The sequence below is a fragment of the Danio rerio genome, chromosome 16 (assembly GCF_049306965.1).
Source record: "Danio rerio strain Tuebingen ecotype United States chromosome 16, GRCz12tu, whole genome shotgun sequence".
Lineage (NCBI taxonomy): Eukaryota > Metazoa > Chordata > Actinopteri > Cypriniformes > Danionidae > Danio > Danio rerio.
In genome coordinates this window covers 14659699-14682019 of record NC_133191.1, presented here as the reverse complement: position 1 = coordinate 14682019, position 22321 = coordinate 14659699, and the positions used below count along the sequence as shown (strand labels likewise).

The 22321-nt window shown below is 36.0% G+C and overlaps 1 protein-coding gene across 2 annotated transcripts in view; it reads left to right on the top strand.

The window, feature by feature from the left end:
* The window catches only part of itga10 (integrin, alpha 10), a 77162-nt gene that overhangs the window by 19040 nt on the left and 35801 nt on the right, over positions 1–22321 (top strand). For both annotated transcript variants that reach the window (XM_005157916.4, XM_003200156.6), the window contains exons 6-8: positions 3672–3786; positions 3878–4005; positions 8230–8378. In XM_005157916.4, coding sequence (XP_005157973.2) covers positions 3672–3786; positions 3878–4005; positions 8230–8378 — 392 coding nt within the window. The remainder of the gene's footprint in view (positions 1–3671; positions 3787–3877; positions 4006–8229; positions 8379–22321) is intronic.

Here is a 22321-nt window from a genome sequence, read left to right as displayed (position 1 = left end):
AAGACACACTGGAGTCTGGAAGAGCAGATTTATTTTAGTTACTTTTATTTTGCTGGATACAGAAAAGCTGAAAAAAAGTAATATAATAAATGTGTATTGGAAAAAGTAATTAGTTTACTTTTATTTTTTAAAAAGGTGAGTACAATTTGCCGAGCTTAACAGTTCCAAGTTACAATGGGTTTACCTACATTATTTTTGTAAAGTCAGCTTGTTTCTTTTAAGGCAATTTGTACTTTAAGTAACTAATAATTTTTTACAAAGTATTCACTATGAACAAGGACATGAGCTTTCAATCATCATATGACTGGTTTGTATAAGAAACAGATTTCAATTTCAATTGTAATTATCTATTGTTAATGGCAGCCTGATTGCCCGCTAAAGGGATATTTTGGCCAAATTTTGTTTATTTATTTATTTATTAATTTATTTTACAATTTTGTTGTGTACATTTTGATGTATTTGACAGAAATCCTTTCATAAACTGAAAAAATATATATTTCTGCAAAACTGTTGCAAACAATTTATGTGCTGAATTTAAACAAAAAATTAAATGTAGTAATGTTCAACTTAATTTGTTTGTTTAAATTCAGCCCAAATAAAAAGATTACAACCACTTAACGTAGAAAATGAGTAAATCAGTGGAGATATACATAATATCTACAGTACACATTTTGAACCAGATCGAACCAAGGTCTAATAGGTTTATAATAACATGAGGGACTGGACAACCAAAGAGAAAAACTCTGTCAATTACTCATCCTCCACACTGACTTCTTTTTCTTACTATGTCAATGGCCACTGGTTTCACACATTCTTTAAAGTGCCCTGTTTTGTGTGCAGTGAAAAAACAAAGTCATAAAGTTTTGAAACCACAAAATTTTAACTTCTGTGTGAACTATTGTTTTAACTACTGGAAATGAGTCATTGGTTCAAGAGAACCACATCAAATTTTGAATGAATCGTTCATTGAAAAATCTTGATTCATTCAAAAAAAATGGACACTACTATTTACCTTAACAATGTGCCAAGAAGGGTTAGGTTGGAATGCAAGATTTATATTGAATAACAATGGGATTTTAAAGCTACTTCTTTCACAAAACTGCCACAAAAGACTTGAAATATTGTCTTATGGAAAAACTTTTTATGGAAAAAGTTCTGATTTGGATTGAAACAAAAGAAAATCAAAGATTTGGATTGGGTTCAGATGATTTTAGTTTCCTTCTTTGTGTGATGTATTCACAAAAATATAATGACTGGTTGGATGGATGGATAAGTGAGTGATAGACAAAAACAAGCTAAAACCTCACCTGACCCAAAGCCGAGCAAAGCAGCCAGTTTTCCTCATAATATATTCATGGTTTCAGCCTCTAAAATTCTTTTACCCGCACACACACTCTCTCTTCCACACACACAAGGCTTTTTTGTGTTGGGCAAAAGCAGTGAACCAGATCAGTCCAGTTCTGGAGCCGCTCCGCTGTGGCTTTGGTGGAATTGCTGGGTGGCTATTGCCAGTAGTCAGACTTTTTTTACGAGAACGAGTGAATGCTTTGCCGTTGCGTTCATACAAAAATATGTTTTTGTGTGTGTGTTTGTGTGACAGGGGGTTAAACAGAAAGCAAGTGAGCGCAGCTTCTGGAATGGAGTCACACATAGTTCACCATGATGAATGCCAACTAAAACTATCAGTCCCAGCATGGACATAATGAACCCCACATTGAGGATTCAGATATCACCAAGCAAAGCGTTTAATTGAATGTACCTGTTTGAAGATTTGCAAGTCTGTGTTTGTTCCGCTGGTCAGTGCTATAACAGGATAGGAATGTGACTCAAGCCCTTTGTAATGACAGGCCGTGGAAAAGCCATAGCACCTCTCACCCTCATCGCCACTTCAGTTCTGTCTCTCTCACTCATTCTCTCCTTTTTCCTTTCCCTTTCTCTATCCTTCCATCCCTCTGTTTCAAGCCTTCATAATAACAGGGTGGGGAATCGCAGAACATTTACCCCCCTTTAGTCTAACCACTCCTTCCAAAGCCGTCATTCTTTTGTCTCATTCTCCCTCTTTCAACTTTTGGCATGTTTTCTTTTTCTCCATTCTTTCCCTCACCAATCCTCACAATGGTTTTTCAGGCAAATAAAATCGTACGCTTTGAAGACATACTATTTTTATGTGTTTTCTTACCCCTCTCCCCCATTCACCCCAAGTACGTTTAAATTGCTTCATTGCAGGAGCAGCCGCCAACTCTGTTAAAGCTTTTATGACAATAACCAGAATTTATCAAAAGTTCTTGATTCATATTTACTTTCCCTCTCTTTTCATGATTATCGTGTACCAATTTCGGTGATTATTTCCCAAAGGAGAGAAAAAAATCACATTTCATCTGCTCTTCCGATGATAATTCAGAGAAAATGTTTTAAAATAGATCTCAACAATACCTGAACTTTGATTATATTTATGCAGTTTCAGCATAAACAGGCATCAAATCATTCATGAAATATGAAAATAAATCTGTCATAAAACAAAATGTCACTTATTCCTTTGAGGGAAAAAATTATTTGGTCTAGAAATCATTCGATTATGCTGATTTGATGTGTGAAAACAAAATGTATCATTAATGTTGAAAAGCTCTGAAAAAAAGTTCTTTTCTGCATCGTTATTTCTACTCCGTTTTTATCCAAACTTATATCCTTTATAGGATCTTTATGAGTATAAAGTTTAAAAGGCATTGGAATTAAATGTCTGAAATGGAACATTGTCTTCACTGTCCCATTTAAAGTTAAATATTTATATTAATTTTCTTAAAAAATTTGTACTAACCCCACAATTTTAAGTGGTGTAAGAAGAAGTCCCTCAATAATATGATATTGCTCTACCTATTATATCTTTAATCTTTGGTTCTGTTTCTTTCTTTCTGTGTCCCTGTCATACTTCCCCTGGTTTACTTCACTTCAGTAGATTTTATTGGTCTGACCAGCACACAGTTTCCCTCCATTTAAACAGGCACAATTTGTCAGAAAAAAAGTTAAATACCAGACTTAACATTTACACACAGAATTTAACATGCAGTGCTAACAAAATCTATGGTTTTTGTGGAACAATCAGGCGTATGTTAAAAGTAAATGCTGCTCAAAATAAGTTAGCAATGTTTATAGATGATATAAAGGTACTAAATCAGTCACAAGGACAATACCTTTAAAAAAAGGATGTGTCATTTACATACAAATACGTTCACTTTAGGTAATTATATGCGCTTTTAAAGCATCCCTATTGTGCTTTTTAAATTGATACATGTGTACTTTGACCCGGCCACAAAAATATAATATAGTTTGTATTGTTGACATCATTGTTTTTATTCATGTATTTTTTGACGATTCAAACACATATTTTAGAGCATATGCACTTTCTCAAAGTCTAACCACTAAACTTGTGCAAAGAATCTAATAATGTACATTTTGCACTTTATTGTTAATGCAATTTCCTATTTAATTTTGGACACACGTGGTAAGTGGTTGACCAATCACAACAAAGCAATCTTACCAATCAGAACAGACTCACAGAAAGGTAAAATTTAAAAATAAGAAATCTCTGAGAAAGGATGTAAAATTTGGATAATGAGTAAGTGAGTAAATGGTTTTTAATCTTTGATGTAAACTTTTTTCTCCATGTCATCTAGGCATGCGCTCCTCTGTGGTCCCAGGAATGTGGAACATCTCTGTTCAGCACAGGAATCTGTGCATCTGTCACCAGTGACATGGAGCCCAATGACGTCATTGCACCAACGGCACAGAGTATGATAAACATCCTAAAAACCTCTGACCTGTTTCTTTTAAGCAAAAAAGTGCATTTAACTAAACATTTGTTGGTGTATTTTTTTTACAGGATGCACCACATACATGGACATAGTGATTGTTTTAGATGGCTCTAATAGCATCTACCCCTGGTATGAGGTGCAGAACTTCCTCAGCAACATACTCAGCAAGTTCCACATTAGCCCTGAGCAAATGCAGGTATCATGGTGCTTATTAATGATGCATTTTCTGTTTTTAACCATTTATTATGTGCACTGAAAAAATTAATCAAAGATGGTTCCTTCGATTTACTAAATAAAAAATATATAAAGTTAAGTGGCTATAAAGAGTTTATTTGGGCTGAATTTAAACAAACTAATTAAGTTAAACATTACTAAATTTAAATTGTTTAACTTCAACACATATACATTTTTTTTGCAACAATTTTGCAGACATTTTTTCAGTATGGATTAAAAATATGTAAGAACTTCGTTCAGATTTGTCGGATAAAATGTTTTTATGGTTCTAAATGAAGGTTATTTTATGCACTTGCAAGTTAGCTTTAAGATTTTTGATTGAGTTACAATTTGACATGATGTGTCATATGGCTGGAAGATAAGGCAAAAGTTTATATCACAATGTATTTCTTAATTTCGGTTGATATTATAGAATTCCGATATCGATATGGACAATATTAAATAGAAAGTAAAAAACTGGCAAGAACACACACAATAGATGTCTGTACCTACAAATGTCTGAAAACTGAATTTGCAAAGTCTTAATACCTCCAGGCTTTTATAACATTTTATTTAAAAAAAAGTACAAAAAAATTAATGTTCACCTTTTATTTGTATTTAGCCTTTACAAACAGATGAATATATTCATAGTTTTGTTGCTTTTCATCTTGAATGTCCTTTAGGGTTCTATCTGTTTATTTATATTCATGTATGTAATTACCTAATTTAATTAAAAGGTTAACATAAAATAGTTCTTATAAAATTTAGATAATATTTTGTATAACACATATTTATTGTTTAAGAGATTGAATATCTCTATTAATGTAACCATCTGTGTTAGCTTCATTGTCTTCTCTTCTGACACCACTGGTTTGGTGAGGCGACAGGTTGGCTTAAACTTTTATGATGCCTCATCTTTTGACTCTCAGTATGTTCTATCAGGTGGAACAGATTTGACGTGTTCCCGCTGCTAATCGGCACCACTCTCCTGCACATCTTGCAGAGCACGCAAAATATAAATTTATCGGAACTTAAAAAGCCGAACCACTTCCACACCACTGCATTAGTCTTTCCTTTCTCATCAACTAATTCGTCTGCTTTCTTACTTGTTCTTACTTGCTTGTTTATTTACATCTGTATTCAGGGCTCTCATTTTGTAGCAAAAAATTTCTGCGAAGAAGCCAACTGCTGCTATATATATATATATATATATATATATATATATATATATATATATATATATATATATATATATATATATATATATATATATATATATATATATATATATGTGCAAATTTATATGGAAATACCGGAAATGAGTTTCAAAATCATATCACTGTTATTGAAAAAAATCTATCGCAACATATATTGATATTGAATTTTTGTCCAGCCCTGATGTGTCATGAATATTTATTTGAAAAATACATGTCCACAAAATGGGCAAATATCAGGAATTTACAAAAGTGTTGGTATAGAAAGCATTTAAGGTCGTGTACAATTCTTATTTATTTATTTATTTATTTATTTGTTTTTGCTGTCCGTGGGAATCAAACCCACAAACTTGGCATTGCAAAAACTGTTATACTAGTTGAGTTAAACAATTAGCTACTTTTTTTGTAGTTACCTTTTGTTGTTGTTTACATATTACAGTATGTAAGTTAGAAATTGTTTGTGTTAGCAATCTGTAAAACTTGAATATGTATAATAATAAGATGTATGTGTAACAGCAACTGGAAAGGTCATGTCATTTTATTGGTCTGAGAACGCTGTTCAAACTGCATGATTGTAGGTAACAGAGACCTGGCTGAGGTTTTGACAGACATGTAGACCTGCTTTTTAACCTTAAATCCTGTCATCAGCAGCTCTAACTTCCATCTAGCTTTGATGCATTGAGCTGGTATGAGCGACTTTGAGTAACAAAACCACAGTCAAGAACTCAGCCCGACCAGAAACAGCACTGGCAGATGGCGAAAATAAATCACATTATTAATGCGAATAGACAGAACTTGTGGTTTCTAGAGGAGAAGGACAAAGAGGGACAGAGTTTGAAATGTATAAATGTAAGGTAGATGAAATGTGTTAGACCAGAAAGAGAGAGAATTTGGACTAATGGATGCATGGATAGACAGATGGACTGAATGAGAGATGGATAAATTAATGTGTGTTTCTGTGTGTGTTTTATTTAAGCTATTTAAGGCGTTAGGCAGACTGGGGGCAACATGAGGTAAAAGGAAATTCCTTTGGTTTGTGGAGCAATTCTTGCTCCGGCAGTTTTGGGCCTTCATGTTGGTGGGCAGAGCGCATAGTGGAGATGCCAATCTCATCTCGTTTTAGAGTTATCAACAACATACAAATTGCTACTTCTGTGTGTTATACGGAAATTACCTTAAACCTCTGCAAGACCAGTGTTTTTCTTTCTTCTTTTTTTTTTCTTTTAATGTAATGGACCCCCAAATATGGTGATTATCTGTTCCTAAAATATAAAGGCAGATATATACACTACTCTGCAAAAGTAACAGGGTTAGTATGAATACAGTCTATGCACTGTATAGTTACCATAGAAAAGCTTTAAATCTGTCAGGTTAATAGTATTTAACTTTTCTGTTAATAATGCTATTCATGCTAACATGCTAACAACATGCTAAGAACATTCTAGCAGCATGTTAATTCATGCCAGTTGTGTGTTAAGACATTATACACTGTTGTCATTACTAAAGATATTAAGTCAATTTATCTTGACATTACTTGAAATACCAAATTTTGGCTTCAAAACTTTAACAGGTGTGTTTAACTTACTCATTAGGCAGCAAAAAACTTTTAATTAATATTTTAAGTTCTCTGAACTTAACATTTTATGTTCTTTAAATGATTCAGCAGGTCTCTATTTAAAATGATTGGTTGCGCTTGAACTTCTACCCTGACAATCGTGCTGATTGGTCGTTATTTGTTATATGACACAAGGTGGTCATTTTGTTTGTGATGCTGATTTTTGCTGAAGAGCAGCAGGACGGAGGCATGTCTGAACTGATCCGACGAAAAAGAAAAGTTAAATTAGTAAGAAGATATTTAAATACATGCAGGGGCAACAAGGTAGCGCTGTGGGTAGTGAAGTTGCCTCATAGCAAGAAGGTCACTGGTTTGACTCCTGGCTGGGTCAGTCGGCATTTATGTGTAGAGTTTGCATGTTCTTTGTGTTGATGTGGGTATCTTCCAGGTGCTTTGGTTTCCCCCACAGTCCAAAGATATGTGCTATAGGTGAATTGGGTTAGCTAAATTGTCCTTGGTGTATGTCTGTATGTCTTGGTCCTCCAGGTTGAGGGTTGAGTGTTAGGCTAAGGACCCACCTCGTAAAAATTAGATGTTACGAAACACCAACATGGTGTGACTAAATATCAACTTCAATATAAACGGCCCTGGGAGTAAGCAAGTAAAGAATATAAACGCTGCAAAATGTGGACGTTTGGTCTATTAGCCATTTTAGGTTATCTGTACTTAAACACTGAAGTTATCTGTAATTAAACATATAAGTTAAGTCAACGAAGAGACCATATTTGGTCAGCTCAGTCGATTTCCCATTACTAAAAAGAACTGAGGGCATCACTTACCCTAAATCATTTGTGTAGTCTCAACTTATTAGGGTTCACACTGTATAAGTATGCTAAATCTTTAATCTTTCCTCTAAATTGAATCTTATAGTTTACAAAGCTTTGAATATTCAGACAAGGCCTTCTTAATCTAGATCTAGTATTATTTGACAAAAAATATTATGAAACAAAACATAAGATTCTTTGGTGGAGGCTCTGTCTGTAGCTTGAATCGGAAGCTTTTAGATCCAGCTATGACTGCCAAGGATGAAGGCAGGGGCGGAGCTTACCCCCCTGGACAGGGCCAACCTGGTGGTGGTGAGGAAGATGGTTGGTGAACGTCTGCGTCATTATCTGAAACCAAACGAATGAAATAAATGGACAGCTTAAATATTCCTTGTGTCTTGTGGCTATTGGTTGGAAATGATTGTGAGGTGACATTAGGTCTTCCTAATAGAACTAGTGCTAAAAGCTACATTGCTGTTTAAAACTACAGTGCCAAACAAAATGACAAAAAAGATCAGGCAAACAGATGGCATTGATTGAGACAATATTATAAAAGTCATACAATTAAAACTTGTATTAAAACTTGTAAACTGTTTGTGACTATGGGTGTGTAGGTTGGTGTCCTGCAGTATGGGGAGATTTCGGTCCATGAGTGGTCTCTCAGGGACTATCAGACAACAGCAGATGTGGTTGAAGCCGCCAAGAACATCAGCCGCCAGGAGGGAAGAGAGACCCGGACAGCATACGCCATCCAAATGGCCTGGTATGGTGACCCATTGCTCACTCATTCAAAACAAATGTTGCACAGCCTTTTTGAAAGGTATCACTTAATCCACCTTCTGCCCTTTCCATGATCCCACACCTCACCCAGAGATAATGTAAAGTGTAGCATAGTTGAGTCTGTCTGGTCAATAGTGCCTTTGTTTTTATGTTGATGCTTTCAAAGGTGCCTCCTCAGATCTGTAATTCAATTCCTTCCCCAGAGACTCGCTTTGCACGAGCATAGATTTGTTTAAAGAGACTCAAGATATTCGCTGCTTTCTGGGTCCCAAGCACACTCTTTCCTTTTCTGTAATGTCTGCTTCTGTTTTTCTTTTTTTATTGGTTTCCCAATAACGAATCCCTCCAACACACACACACACATTCATACACATGCCAGAGACTAACCATAGCTGGCACTTGCCGACCACAATAGCAAAGGCTCACAAAATGAAACTTGTCTCATATTTTCAGGGACTGCTGTAGAGAAACTTTCTGCTGTCTAGAAATGAGATTTAAACAATACAGCCTAATTAAAGTCAAGCGGTGCTTTTAAATAGGATCATGTGATGGATGTGAGTTAAAAAAAAGGGGGGGGGGGGGATAAGATGTGAAAGCCATATGAGCAATGCATTACCATGTTAAAATTGCAAAAGTTCAGAATCAGTTCCTGAATCTATAACAAAAAACATTTGGCCGTTTCTTAAGGGCGATCTACTATGCAAAAATCACTTTGATAAAAGGGTTAAACTCAGTTGTGTAGCGAGTCAATCAATCAATTCTGGTTTTATAATTACACTTCAAAAAAATCCCTTTGTACATGTTATCAGAGGGGAAAAGACCCCATCCATTATTGACAATCTGTCCTTCATTATCATAGACAGCCCAGAGTTAAGCAGCCATCTGTAATTAGAGTTTTGAATCTGCCACTATGCTGACACACAGGTGTTTACAGCTCAACCCTCTTTTAAAAGCACAATCACATTTGAATTTAAAGAGAAAATCACCAAAATTTTGTTTAAAGCCAAGAGTTTTAAAACTGTATTTGTGGGGTATTTTCAGCTTAAGCTCACATACACACTTTTGGAACATCAGAGAATTAGTTTATTTCTTGTTAAAAGGGGCATAATAGGTCCCCTTTAAAATGCATTATAAAGCGATTCGGTGTCCTAGTTTTCTCATTTAACATCGCCATCAACCACTGCAGTACAATTACAATACTCAAGAACGCAAGTACAGAGGATGCATAAAAGAACCTGGATGTGTCCTGGATAAATTAATTGCTGGCCTGAGCACTTGATGTCCCAGGAGTCAATAGCCCCTTTCACACAGTGATACCGGTAAATATCCGGAAAATTTCCGGAACGACTTTACCGGTATATTCCAAAAAGCGCTGTTCATACAGGCGAGGACGTTACGGAAATTTTCCGGAAAAGAGCATTCACACATCCATTCCAAAATACCGGTAAATTCTGACATCATTCACCACAAATGAGCTTTAAACGGCTGCGCTTGTATTTGTAAACATTTGACTAAATTACAAACTCTGTGGATGATCAATATTGTGAACAACTTTCTCAGGATCACTTTCGCATGTCGAGATGTTCATAATATGTGCGTGTGCAGGCGCTCACAGGCTGTTTCACAGGCACACGAACGTAAACAAACAACGGCTTATCATAAGCATCTCATCGATGATTATTTACACAGTTGGCATTAAGAAGAACATATAAACGTGATCTGACTAACTTCTAGCAGCTAAATGTGTCTGGAAAAATATTCAAAGGCTTTTATTCTCACAAACCGCGCGGACGTAAATGCGTCTGACTGTTGTGATTGGCTTAAGCAGACGTTTCACGTCAGCACGTTCTAGACGTGCACGCGCTTATTACGGCAATCTTCCATCTGCATTCACACAGCGCAGCATTCCGGCAAATTGCCGGTAATGTTACAACTTCTCTTTCCGGAAAATAGCCAGAACGAATTTACCGGTATTTTCAAAAAGGACATGTTCACACATACAACCTTTCCGGAAAATTGCCGGCAATTTTCCGGAAAGGTCTGTATGTGTGAAAGGGGCTAATGGCTCTCATTAACTTGTAATTGAGTATTTATTTATTTTATTTATTTTTTTTCATTTTTATACACACATTTGAACTTCTTACGCACATTAGCTCTTTCTTAAACTCATTCTTCTATTAATGTATTTGTGATTTTCTAAATGAACATTCGCATGCACAAGGATAGTCATTTGTATAATACATGTCCAAACCAGACAATTATGGCACTGAAACAAAGGATGAACAAATCTGTTTTATTTACATTGTACAAAGTATCTTTAATGACAAGGATTTTGTACATTATATATGGGTTCTGCCGGTTTTCCAAGTTCGGTTTTCCAAGGTAAACTGGCAAGACCAGCCTCTGCAAAAATGCAAGACTTTTTTCTTTATTCTTGAAATTGAGAAACAGCTAATTAGAGCACTTTCGGCCTGTAAATTCTGATTACTTGTCTTTTTTTGACCGAATAGTCTATTTTAGAACAAATAAAACATTTTTGTGTCTTAAAAATATATATAAATAAATATTTAGTATGAAACAGTGCAGCTTGTTTGTCTGATTTGGCTCTTTTGGCATAAAACTTTTAGTGGATAAACAACATCTAATATAACTACTATCATCACATCAGAAACCCAGACCTAGAAAAACCAGTGTAGACAAATTTCAGAACAAATGATTCTTACAAACTGATTCCTTTAGTAAACAGTAAATACATAGAAAAGTATGATCAGTGTAGTTTGATTCAGGAGCAAATGACTCTTATGAATTAATTGATTTTAGTAAATTGAAAACAGTACATGTAAGTAGTGTTGACTGATTCCAGAATAGTCCCAACCACCAATTTGTATTATAGTAAATCAAAAACATATAGTACAAACAGTTTGATTCTTTAGAGAATGACTCATGTGAACTAATTTTTGCTAGTGAATCAAAAACATACAGCACAAACAATGTAGTCTGATTTATGACAGAGCTTATGACTTATGACATCATACAATGTATATAAAAAGAAAAACAAACTGTTCAAGAATCAAGTCTGAAACACTCCTTCGCTGTCTTCTCCACAAAAGTTTGGTAGGTTTCATGGACTTTTTTGCTTGATCTTCCAGGGCTTTCACTGTTTGGAGGGATTGTTTATATGTTTGCGGTGTGTGTCTTTGTTTCTACACTATTAAAGGCTCATTTAAGACATTCCACTCTGCGACAGACACACTCTCTCACGGAAGATGAAGTGATAGCAGTAGTTGTGTGAGGTGAGGAAGGTTGTCATAACATTCAGGTTTGCTGATGCAGAGAAGAGAGCTGGTTCAGCAGAGCCGCAGGTGTGGTCAGCAACCAGTAGACTTAGCTTTCGTCCATGCAGCTGTTCAAACACACATGTACATATCCACACACACACACACACACACACACACCAACACGAACGTGAGAGAATTTAAATATAGTAATTAATTCAAACACACAGTAAAATGAAAGAGTGTGAGTTAAAAGCCACATAAAACCAGATGTAGCACTCAATAAAAAAGCAGCAGCCTTTAAATAACACCAATTAACAGGCTTATTTGCTCAAATCACTTTCCCTGCTCTTTCTTTCTTTCTTTCTTTCTTCCTTCCTTTCTTTCTTTCGTTCTTTTGTTCCCCTTCATGGGAACTACAATGCAGGCAACCAATCACTCTGAAGGGTAAGAAAACGGGCCAATAAATGAAAAATCATTGGTGGAGCTCAGCTGTCAGCGATTAGCCATTAGTGGGATACACCAGCTGGCGGCTAAAGAGTGACATTAGAATTTTGCTTCCGAGCCCCTCACGAGACTGAAGAATCCTTCTGCCGACCTGAAATCTGACAAAATAAAAGCAGTATCACTTACAAGTGTGGAAGAAGACGCGACACTGGCGGTCAATCTAGGCTTTCGCTGGTGTACTCAAAGAGCAGTTTCCACTAAAAGAGCAGAAATCCCTAAGTGAGCAGCAGCGCGTCTTTTTCAAGATGTCGTTCTGACTGTGCGTTTCTGGATGCAATGGATCACCCCGGATGACAGGCACGAGCACTGGGCAGTGCTCGCAGACAGTTCTTGCCCTCACTGCAATGGCTTGCTCTTCATGGGCTTGCTCTGATGAAGATCCAAATCTCCTGCCACTATCTGGGGTTGTCAGCATAGTCTCAGATTTGGAATCAGACATGTTGGCCATGTTATCCCAGGCTGCTTCGGTCGTAGGACTGGAGATGGCTTGTTCCCATGCATTGCGGCTGGACCGCTTAGATGGTGTTACGTGGGGGCTAAGAAGAGGGCGAGACCCTCCATGCCTCCCATCCCTTTACACAGTGAGCTCACGCAGGCATGGAGAGCTCCTTTATCTGCCTGTCCTCGTGCGCTCCTGCTGTCAGCATCTGAGTCTCTTACAGCCAGAGTCTACACAGCTAAGGGCCAGGCTGCATCCGCTCTGCACGCTATTTCACCTATGATGCATAAGCTCCGCACGGCAACCGATTATAATATCTTGACCACCAAATCCTCGGCTCGTGCACTGGGCAAGGCGATGGCCACACTAGTGGTCCAGGAGCAACACCTCTAGCTAAACCTGGCAGATATGAGAGACGTTGACAAAGCTCACTTTCTTGTTCGGCGACACCTACGAGGACCTTACCCAGAAGTTCTTGTGGTGAAGGAGCAGTTCAATGCGATGAGTGAGGTTATCTATCAGCGGGCTCGGAAATCTGCTCTCCTCGCTGCCCCATCCACCTTGGCTGCTTCTCGCCACAGGCATACACTTGCAGCTCCAAGATCTACTCTACTGTCGCTGTCCACTCCACTGACTAAGTGGCAATGCCGAGCCCCCTGCAGAACTATGATGCCCAGGGCACCGTTAAGTCTGGTAAAAGGGCCGCAAAGCGTCCTTGAGATGGGCCATCCGGAGAAAAGGGGATTCATTTCTCTCACTCCAGCTTCATCTTGGGATCCAGGGAAGAGCAAACTTTGCCCCATGAAGATCTCTTATCTCAGGATGGAGCTGGGGTTGATCGTCATGGTTGTGTGGCTCTCAGAGGAGTGCATTAGGCTGGTGCTTTCCTGTCTGAGCTCGCTCAACAGTAATTCAGTGGTCCCACTGAAAATGTCCATATTTGTTTTTTGTTCTTTTGTTTTTCTTTTTTCTTTCTATCTTTTTTCTTTCTTTTTTCTTTCTTTTGTTCTTTCATTCTTTCTTTTTGTTGTTCTTTAATTTTTTCTTTCTTTCTTTCTTTCTTTCTTTCTTCCTTTCTTTCTTTCTTTCTTTCTTTCTTTCTTACTTTTTTAGTTCTTTCATTTTATTCTTTCTTTCTTATGTTTTTTCTTTTGTTCTTGGTTTTCTTGCTTTCTTGCTTTATTTCTTTTGTTCTTTGTTTTTATTTATTTTGTATTTTGTTATTTCTTTTGTTCTTTTTTGTTTTTTCTTTTGTTCACTCTTTTGTTCTTTCTTTTGCTCTTTCCTTGTTCTTTCTTTCTTTTGTTTGTTTTTTGTTCTTTCTTTCTTTCTTTCTTTCTTTCTTTCTTTCTTTCTTTCTTTCTTGTTCTGTTGGTTTCTTGATTATGTTTATTAGAGTCTACTAAGTATTATAGTCTACTAACCATTATGAACAGAATATAATTTTGTTTTTAATTTATTTAGAGGTATTAAACCTTTTTCTTACTAGTACACTGTAAAAGTGATTAGTTACTTTGAAAAAAGTCAGTAAACTCATTGATTTAACTTTTTTAATTATGCACATAATTTGTTCACTTAATTACAAGGCAACAGGGTTATCCACTTTAGTAAAGTCAATTAATCATTAACTAAATCACTTTTTAAAAAGTGTTAGCACACTTCTTATTCACAAGTACTTGTGCTTGCTATGGAATTCTGTAAGTCTTGAATCTTGAAATCCCATTCTAAGACATCTGTGTAACAAGTGATGTTTCTTTGTCACATGCAAAAACGTTTTCAAGATTTCTTTTCCTCAAAACATCTTGTATATAACCATCTCCATGCAACAAACATTTTTCATCTGCCATTAAAACCTGCCCTCTGGTCTTTTACGGACCACATCAAAACCTTTGCTCTTTTTTAGAATACCACCAGTTCTGTTTAAGATAGTATTTTCAAAACTATTTTTTTGGCTCCTCTTTCTTTTCACCCCTCATCTTGTCTTCACTCCTCTATTTTCCTCACATCTCCCCCACTCACTTTGTCTTTTCTCTTCTTCTCTCATCTCCATTTATTTATTTTCCTTATCTCCTGTTCAGTCCTCTCTTTTTGTGTGCCCTCATTTCTTTCCTCCTCTCCTCAGCTCTCATATCCTCTCTTCTTCTCTGCTCTCAACTCCTTTTCTCTTCTCTTCTTGTCTCATCTCCTCTCATTTAGTCTTGTGTAAGACTCCACAAACTGGTCCAACGATAGAATCCAGTGACACAGTTGAAGGAGTTCTGCATGTATGTCTTTTTGGGCGCTTCTGGAAAGAGTTATTTGAATTATTTACACATAGTTTTATCTGACTCCAACAATAGTATCTGGATGCAGCCTTTATGATGCAAGCTGAGATTGCATCGCTCAGAGAGGGGTAGGGTTAGGGGACGGGGAGGGTTAGGTGAGCTCATTAAAAAGCATTGGATGCAGCTCAGATAGCATCTGCACCGAGTCTGCAGCCAGACCCCTCTTGACTTCAATTTATGTTTTTAGCTGATCATGTTAGCAGATATTTTCGTGGGTCCTATATTTTTAATTGCATGTTCATGAGGGACCAGACGCCACTTAGTGTTTCATGCCCCGGTATTGCATTTTTTCTCACAGACATTATCTCGACACTCTGAAGTTAGTCAGAGGATGTAGGGTTAACTGATACTCAAATAGTTACAGTATTTCCATACAACTTGCTAATATCAGTGATTAAATGATTAAAAGATCTTTAATGGTATTGCAGATTCCACTTAATCTACTGGATACAATGAATTCCAGATTTAATCAAAAAGGTTATCATTTATTTTTGGAGGCAGGTAAAAGCAATTACTTAAAATAAATTAAAAAATTAATACAAAAAACACAACTGATCAGCATAACATATAAACACAAGAACAAATACAAAATTATTTCACAAAGTCAGCTCACCTGGCAATAGAAGAGACACGCAGAGGTTGTGCGGGAAGTCTGGCTACAGAATCCTTCCTAAGGGGTTTGCCAAATCTCTTTAAATAGCCATAAACATCTTGAAAACAGACATAAATATTTAGCACCCAAATATCTGTCTCTGTTTTCAGAGTTGACTTAACTAAAAAGAGTTGCCCATTAGTTTGGATTGAAACAAAGTTTATCAGAAGATCTTTATTCAGGGTTTCCTCCATTAGGTGAAAAGAAACTTTGCCAGTTTACCAGTCACACCTTAATGATTATACTTAGGCCCAATCCCAATTCTATTTTTGTACCTCTACCCCTTCCCCCTCCCCTTGGCCCTTGAAACAGTGTGAAGGGGAAAGGCTTCAAAGTTTACTCCTAATGCCTAGTTCAGACTGCGTGATTTTATCCCCGATTTTGGCTCGCCGACAGGTTTTGAGAAATCGCCGACAAATGCCTGAAATCACAGGCAAATCGCTGCTCGTGCACGTGAGTGACAATCACACAGTATGAAGTTTCAAAGACGTGATCTGAGAGAATCGCCGATAAGTCGCCGATGCCTGTGAGATATTTGGCATGCTAAATATCTGGAGCTGTCGGCGACTCAAATCATGCCGTGTGAATTGAGTTTTGACTGAAAATAACATCAGCGATCGCCTACAGCCAATGAGAGAGCAGCTTTCACTTGTGTGTGTGCGTGTGTGTATACCTGCTGCAGGCCAGTGGGAGGCTGGGGGAGAAGTTAAAAGCGCTCTTTTTCGGTTTATTTGGACCCACGAAATGGAGGAAAACTAGGGGAGGTTTGACAGGACTCAGGAGCAACTGTGTCTGTTTGCTGTTTAATACAGAAAGAAATTAGTTTATTATCAACGTTGAGGAGAAATGGCTAATTTCCTTTAAACCCAGGTGAGCAAATATGTACATTTTCTACCCTATTAAAGGCTTCTTTCTCATTATGTAGTTAATACTAAAAGATATACTACGTGTTTTTGGCTGTGAGACGTAGTTTGGACGAAGTTGTCGGCGATTCTTCCTATAGTAAAGTCATGCAATGTGAATGTCCCTGTCGCCGATCCATCTTGCAATGTAAACAAAGCAGCGACGAAACACAAGCCCAGATAGTCATGCAGTGTGAAAACATCTGTGACACGACTACTTTGAAAATTATGCAGTCTGAACTCGGCATAAGGAATGGGACAGCACCTGCACACACCATCATATGTCATCACAAGCTCTTGCTTCATATTAGATCAGACGATCGTGACTGCTGTAGTTATTTCAGTTGTACTATTTTTTGGTATTTATCTTCAAAAAAGATCTTGTTTGTTATTAAAATTCATAATAATGACTAAAGAAATACTAAATTGTGGATCTCCTTACTTCCGGGTGCAGTTGTAGATGGTGTATTCTAGAAAATATTCTTACCTTCTGGTTTCAAGTTTGGTCCTGAAAAATCTCTGTTTCAAAAAATCTCTGTTTCTGTTTCTTTTCCCCTAAGCCCTACACCTTCAAGCTTAAGAGATTTGGGACACCCCTACCCCTTTTCGTGAACGTGCAAAACAAGGGGTAGGGGGAAGGGCTATGGGGTTGAATTGGGATTGCGCCTTACTTTGCAAAATCAGAAAGGTATAGGTCTAAGTTCATCAGGGAGGAGAGTGAGATTGGTGTTCTGAACACTTTCTTGCATCCTCTTCTCCAAATTTGTTTTATTGCAGGACACATTTATGTTTGAGTAAAATCCAACCTTACACTTGTATAATCTTTCCTTTTCATATTTCTTCTTCTCAAACGTCTGTGTTCTCCATTCTTCTTCATTCCTCTCTTCTTCTCTTATTCATCTAGTATTCTTCTCCCGTCTGTCTTCTCTCCATGTCCTCTCATCTTCTCCTGCTTCCTCCTCTTGTCTCATTACATATTTTTTCTCATCTGGTCTCAATTTGTCTCATCTAATCCTGGATGAGATCCTCTCGTTTCCTTCTGCTTTCTCCTTGTCACATATTGTTTTTTTTCTCATCACATCTCACCTTGTTTCCTCCTATTTTTCATTTCATTTCATGTCCTAATGTTTCCTCCTGCTTTCTCCTTTCCTGTCATCACATAATATTTTTTTTTCCATCACATTTCATCTACACTGTTAGCCCTTACCGGGCTTTTTTACAGTAGAATACTGGCAACACTGTTGCCTGTTAGTCACTGTAATAGTGTAAAAACTGAACCATTACAGTTACTAACTGGCAACAGTGTGCAGTGGCTGCAGTGAAATTCAGCTTATCACACCTACACACACACACACACACACACACACACACACACACACACACACACACACACACACACACACACACACACACACACACACACACACACACTTTTCTAAACATAATAAATTTAAGAACTAATTTCTAATATCTGATTTATTTTATCTTTGCCATGATGGCAGTAAATAATATTTCACTAGATATTTTTAACACACTTCTATACAGCTCAAAGTGACATTTAAAGATTTAAATAGGTTAATTAGGTTAACTAGGCAGGTTTGGGTAATTAGACAAGTTATTGTATAACGATGGTTTGTTCTGTAAACTATCTAAAAAAAATTACCTTAAAGAGGCTAAAAAATTTGACCTTAAAATGGTTCATAAAAACTTAAAAACTGCTTTTATTTTAGCCTAAATAAAACAAATTAAAAATATATATTATCAGACATACTGTGAAAACTTCCTTGCTGTGTTAAACATCATTTGGGAAATTTTTAAATAAGAAAAAAAAAATGCAAAGGGGGCTAATAATTCTGACTTCAACTATTTATATACATGCTGTGGAAGTGTGTGTCAATGCCTAAATCATTGTTTTCTGCCTTAATATAAATGCACTTCTCTATAAATAGCAGCAAAAATCATCCGAGTAGATGGGGTAATAATGGTTGAGCAGTAATTTACCATTTATTTTCACAGTTACTACCTGTAATGAGTACATAAAGTAAATTACTGTAATTTTTTCTTTGCACTGCACATTTTCAAATCCTACTCCTTTTACCGTAAAATACTGTTTCCTTTTATTACAGCAAAACACTGGCTATTTTACAGTTATTTACTGCATAATCTACAGAAAGGGTTAACAGTGAATTTTCCTCCTGCTTTCTTCTCTCCTCAAATCTCATCTCATCTCTATCTCTATTTTTATTTCTCATCACATTTTTTCCTCTACTCTCATCACATATTGTTTTCTCTCCTTTTCTCCTTTTTCCTATCTTCTGATATCAACAGCCTTCCCAGTACTGACTGTGTCTATACACCAGATGAACTGCTCTCTCACTACAACAATAATCTTTATAACCTCCTAAATAATTATGCTCCACTAAAAACCAGGACTGTTTCATTTACTCTGTCTGCACATTGGTTCACTCCTGCTCTTAGACAATTCAAATCAAAAGGACGTCAGCTTGAAAGACTCTACAGGAAAACCAATCTCACTGTACACAAGGACATGTATGCAAGTCACATTCATTACTATAAAGACCGTATTTCTGCACCTAAATCTACATACTATTCCAGTTTAATCAGTTGAAATGAAGGTGATTCTAAAGCCCTCTTTTCCTTCTTCACTAACATTACAAAACCCTCCATCTCACTTCCTCCAAACCTATATACTGTGGATTTCTGTAACAACTTAGCTTCATTTTTCTCTTCAAACATTGAACACATTTATCAGCAAATTCTGTCCACTTCTGTTTTGAATCCATCTAACCAAGTCATATTCCCCCCTTCTCATTCATTCTCAGAATGTGTTCTACCCTCAGTAACTGAAATATGTAGTCTTACTCTTAAGTCCAAACCATCTACCTGCAGGTTAGACCCCCTACCTACTACACTGCAAAAAATGCTTTTCCTACTTCTCTCTTCTCTCTATTCTTGCTTGGTCTTCTCATTACATGTTGTTTTTCCTCTTCTCTTCTCTTCTCTTCTCTTCTCTTCTCTTCTCTTCTCTTCTCTTCTCTTCTCTTCTCTTCTCTTCTCTTCTCTTCTCTCCTTTTACTGGATGCAATTAGGCGGAAGGCTGCTGGTTGTTTTTAAACTCTGCACTCCTGCGGGTAGCCACACAGTTATATTTAGCTAGAGTTTGGACGACCGCCTGAAAATCACTAAGTTAACTAACGCTGGCTGTGCCACGAAACTTACATCTTGAAAAATGGTCACTCTCGCACAAACAGCACAGAAACCTGTTGCATAACGGCTGCTTCACACGCAAACATTATTAGGGTCACTTTGTGTTTGTGTGAATTCTAATAAGAAAAGTATATTGAAGTATCTTGAAAATATTCGAATTTATTTATAAGATTTTATTTTGTAAAAGGATGGAGAGGGGTTGGGTGGTTATAAGGACCACTTTTGCATATTAAGGGGTGCTGTACATGACTTAAAGTTAAAACTTAAACTCCCTCTGAAATCTGAATAAAATGCTTAGGTGTTAGTATTAAAATGCTAGTCTTGAGGTTATCTTTAAGCTACAGTTCCTTAAGATATAAGTATACTCAAAGCTTGCAGTTTGTCACTTCCCAGCAATTCCCATTAATATTAGGTTAGATTTGTGTTGTGACGTCAAGTTAACAAAATTTAATGTCTAGCCTACGTCTAAGGATAATGTTATTTTGAGGTCCAATTATTATTTTTTCATTGATAGTTGGTTGATTTTAGGTTGGTATGGAAATTGACCAAAATCTAACGTTGAGCCAACATCTTAAACCAATGTCATATTTACGTCAAATACTGACATTTATTTTATCAGGTATGGCAATCCAATGTCTGATAGACGTCATAGTGGTGTTGTCCAAACAACACCAAGCTGTAATATCATTAGATATTGATATTTGGTTGATTTTAGGTTGGATGTTGGACATTGACATCGGCCTGATGTTTTGACCTCAATCCGATTTTAATTTCCAAACAAAATGCCACATCCCCAGAACATTGGGGTACAACGTCAATCGTGCTGACGTCCTGTGCCTGCTGGGTTAAACCAAAATGGATCGACATCACCACATACTTCCCATCAAATCTTGTGACCATTCAAATGCTCTCTAATATCTGATGCATCCTGCTCCCTTCGAGACGCAAAAGCTGCAGTTGAAATCAGTCACTTACTCACTTGCAAAAAAGCATTTATACTGTAGGTGGGCCTAAACAGTTACAAATGTTATATAATAATAAACAGTAGCCAAAACAGGGTTAATCTGACCTCCTGCATGTTTAATACTCATAGGAATGACTCAGTAGTCTCAGGGTTGTTAATATGGCTGTCACGAGTCTAATGAGATTTAGCAAATCTGTAAAATAAAAAACCTCTATAGTCCTTATTCTATAGGTACGAGGGGGTATTAAATTTATGTGGCTCGAGACTTCCAGTCTTATTCACTTCTACTGATTTTTATAGGTTAAAAACAGCTCGTTATGCTGCTTGATGTTGAAAACTGATATTTTCTTAATATATCAATATACTTTTTTATGTGTAGTCATGAACACACTTGTTTGTATGGAAGTAGTATGATCAGAAGTTCTGAAATAATTGCAAAAAATAAGCACAATTCCACATCACAGAATAAGGTTGATATGGCTGTTTTTTAAAATGGGAGGTGGCTACTTTATATCACCCCATTTCAGTTGAAATTATGTCAAAATTACACACAAATCTGCACATTTTAAGGCACACTGTTAAAAGAAATCCATAAAATTTACAGAAAAGTATCGACAACTGTGGTTGCCAAAATTTTTCAGTAAAAAAAAAAGTTTTATAAAACTGTATAGTAAGGATAAGTAAAATAACCGTTCAATAACTGAAGTGAAAATATTTGGCTTAACTAAATATACTTCAACCCCCCCACCCTTAATTATTCGCCCCCTGTTTATTTTTTCCCCCAATTTTGTTTTTTCAACACATTTCTAAACATTATAGTTTGTTCTGTAGACAATCGAAAAAAAATAGCTTAAAGGGGCTAATAATTTTGTCCCTAAAATGGTTTTTAAAAAAATTAAAAACTGCTTTTATTCTAGCCGATACAAAACAAATAAAGCTTTCTCCAGAAGAAAAAATATTATCAGACATACTGTGAAGATTTCCTTGCTCTGTTTAACATCGTTTAGATAGATAGATAACATCGATAGATAGATAGATAGATAGATAGATAGATAGATAGATAGATAGATAGATAGATAGATAGATAGATAGATAGATAGATAGATAGATAGATAGATAGATAGATAGATAGATAGATAGATAGATAGATAGACAGACAGACAGATATATATATATATATATATATATATATATATATATATATATATATATATATATATGTATATATATGTATATATATATATATATATATATATATATATATATATATATATATATATATATATATATATATATATATATATATATATATATATATGTGTGTGTGTATATATATATATATATATATATATTTATATATATATAAATATATATATATATATATATATATATATATATATATATATATTTATATATATATTGACTAGACACTTCTATACAGCTTAAAGTGACATTTAAAGACTTACCTAGGTTAATTCAGTTAACTAGGGAGGTTAGGGTAATTAGGCCAGTTATTGTATATTGATGGTTTGTTCTGTAGACTATTGAAAAAATATATAGCTTAAAGGGTCTAATAATATTGACCTTAAAATGGTTTTTAAAAAATTAAAAATTGCTTTTATTCTAGCTGAAATA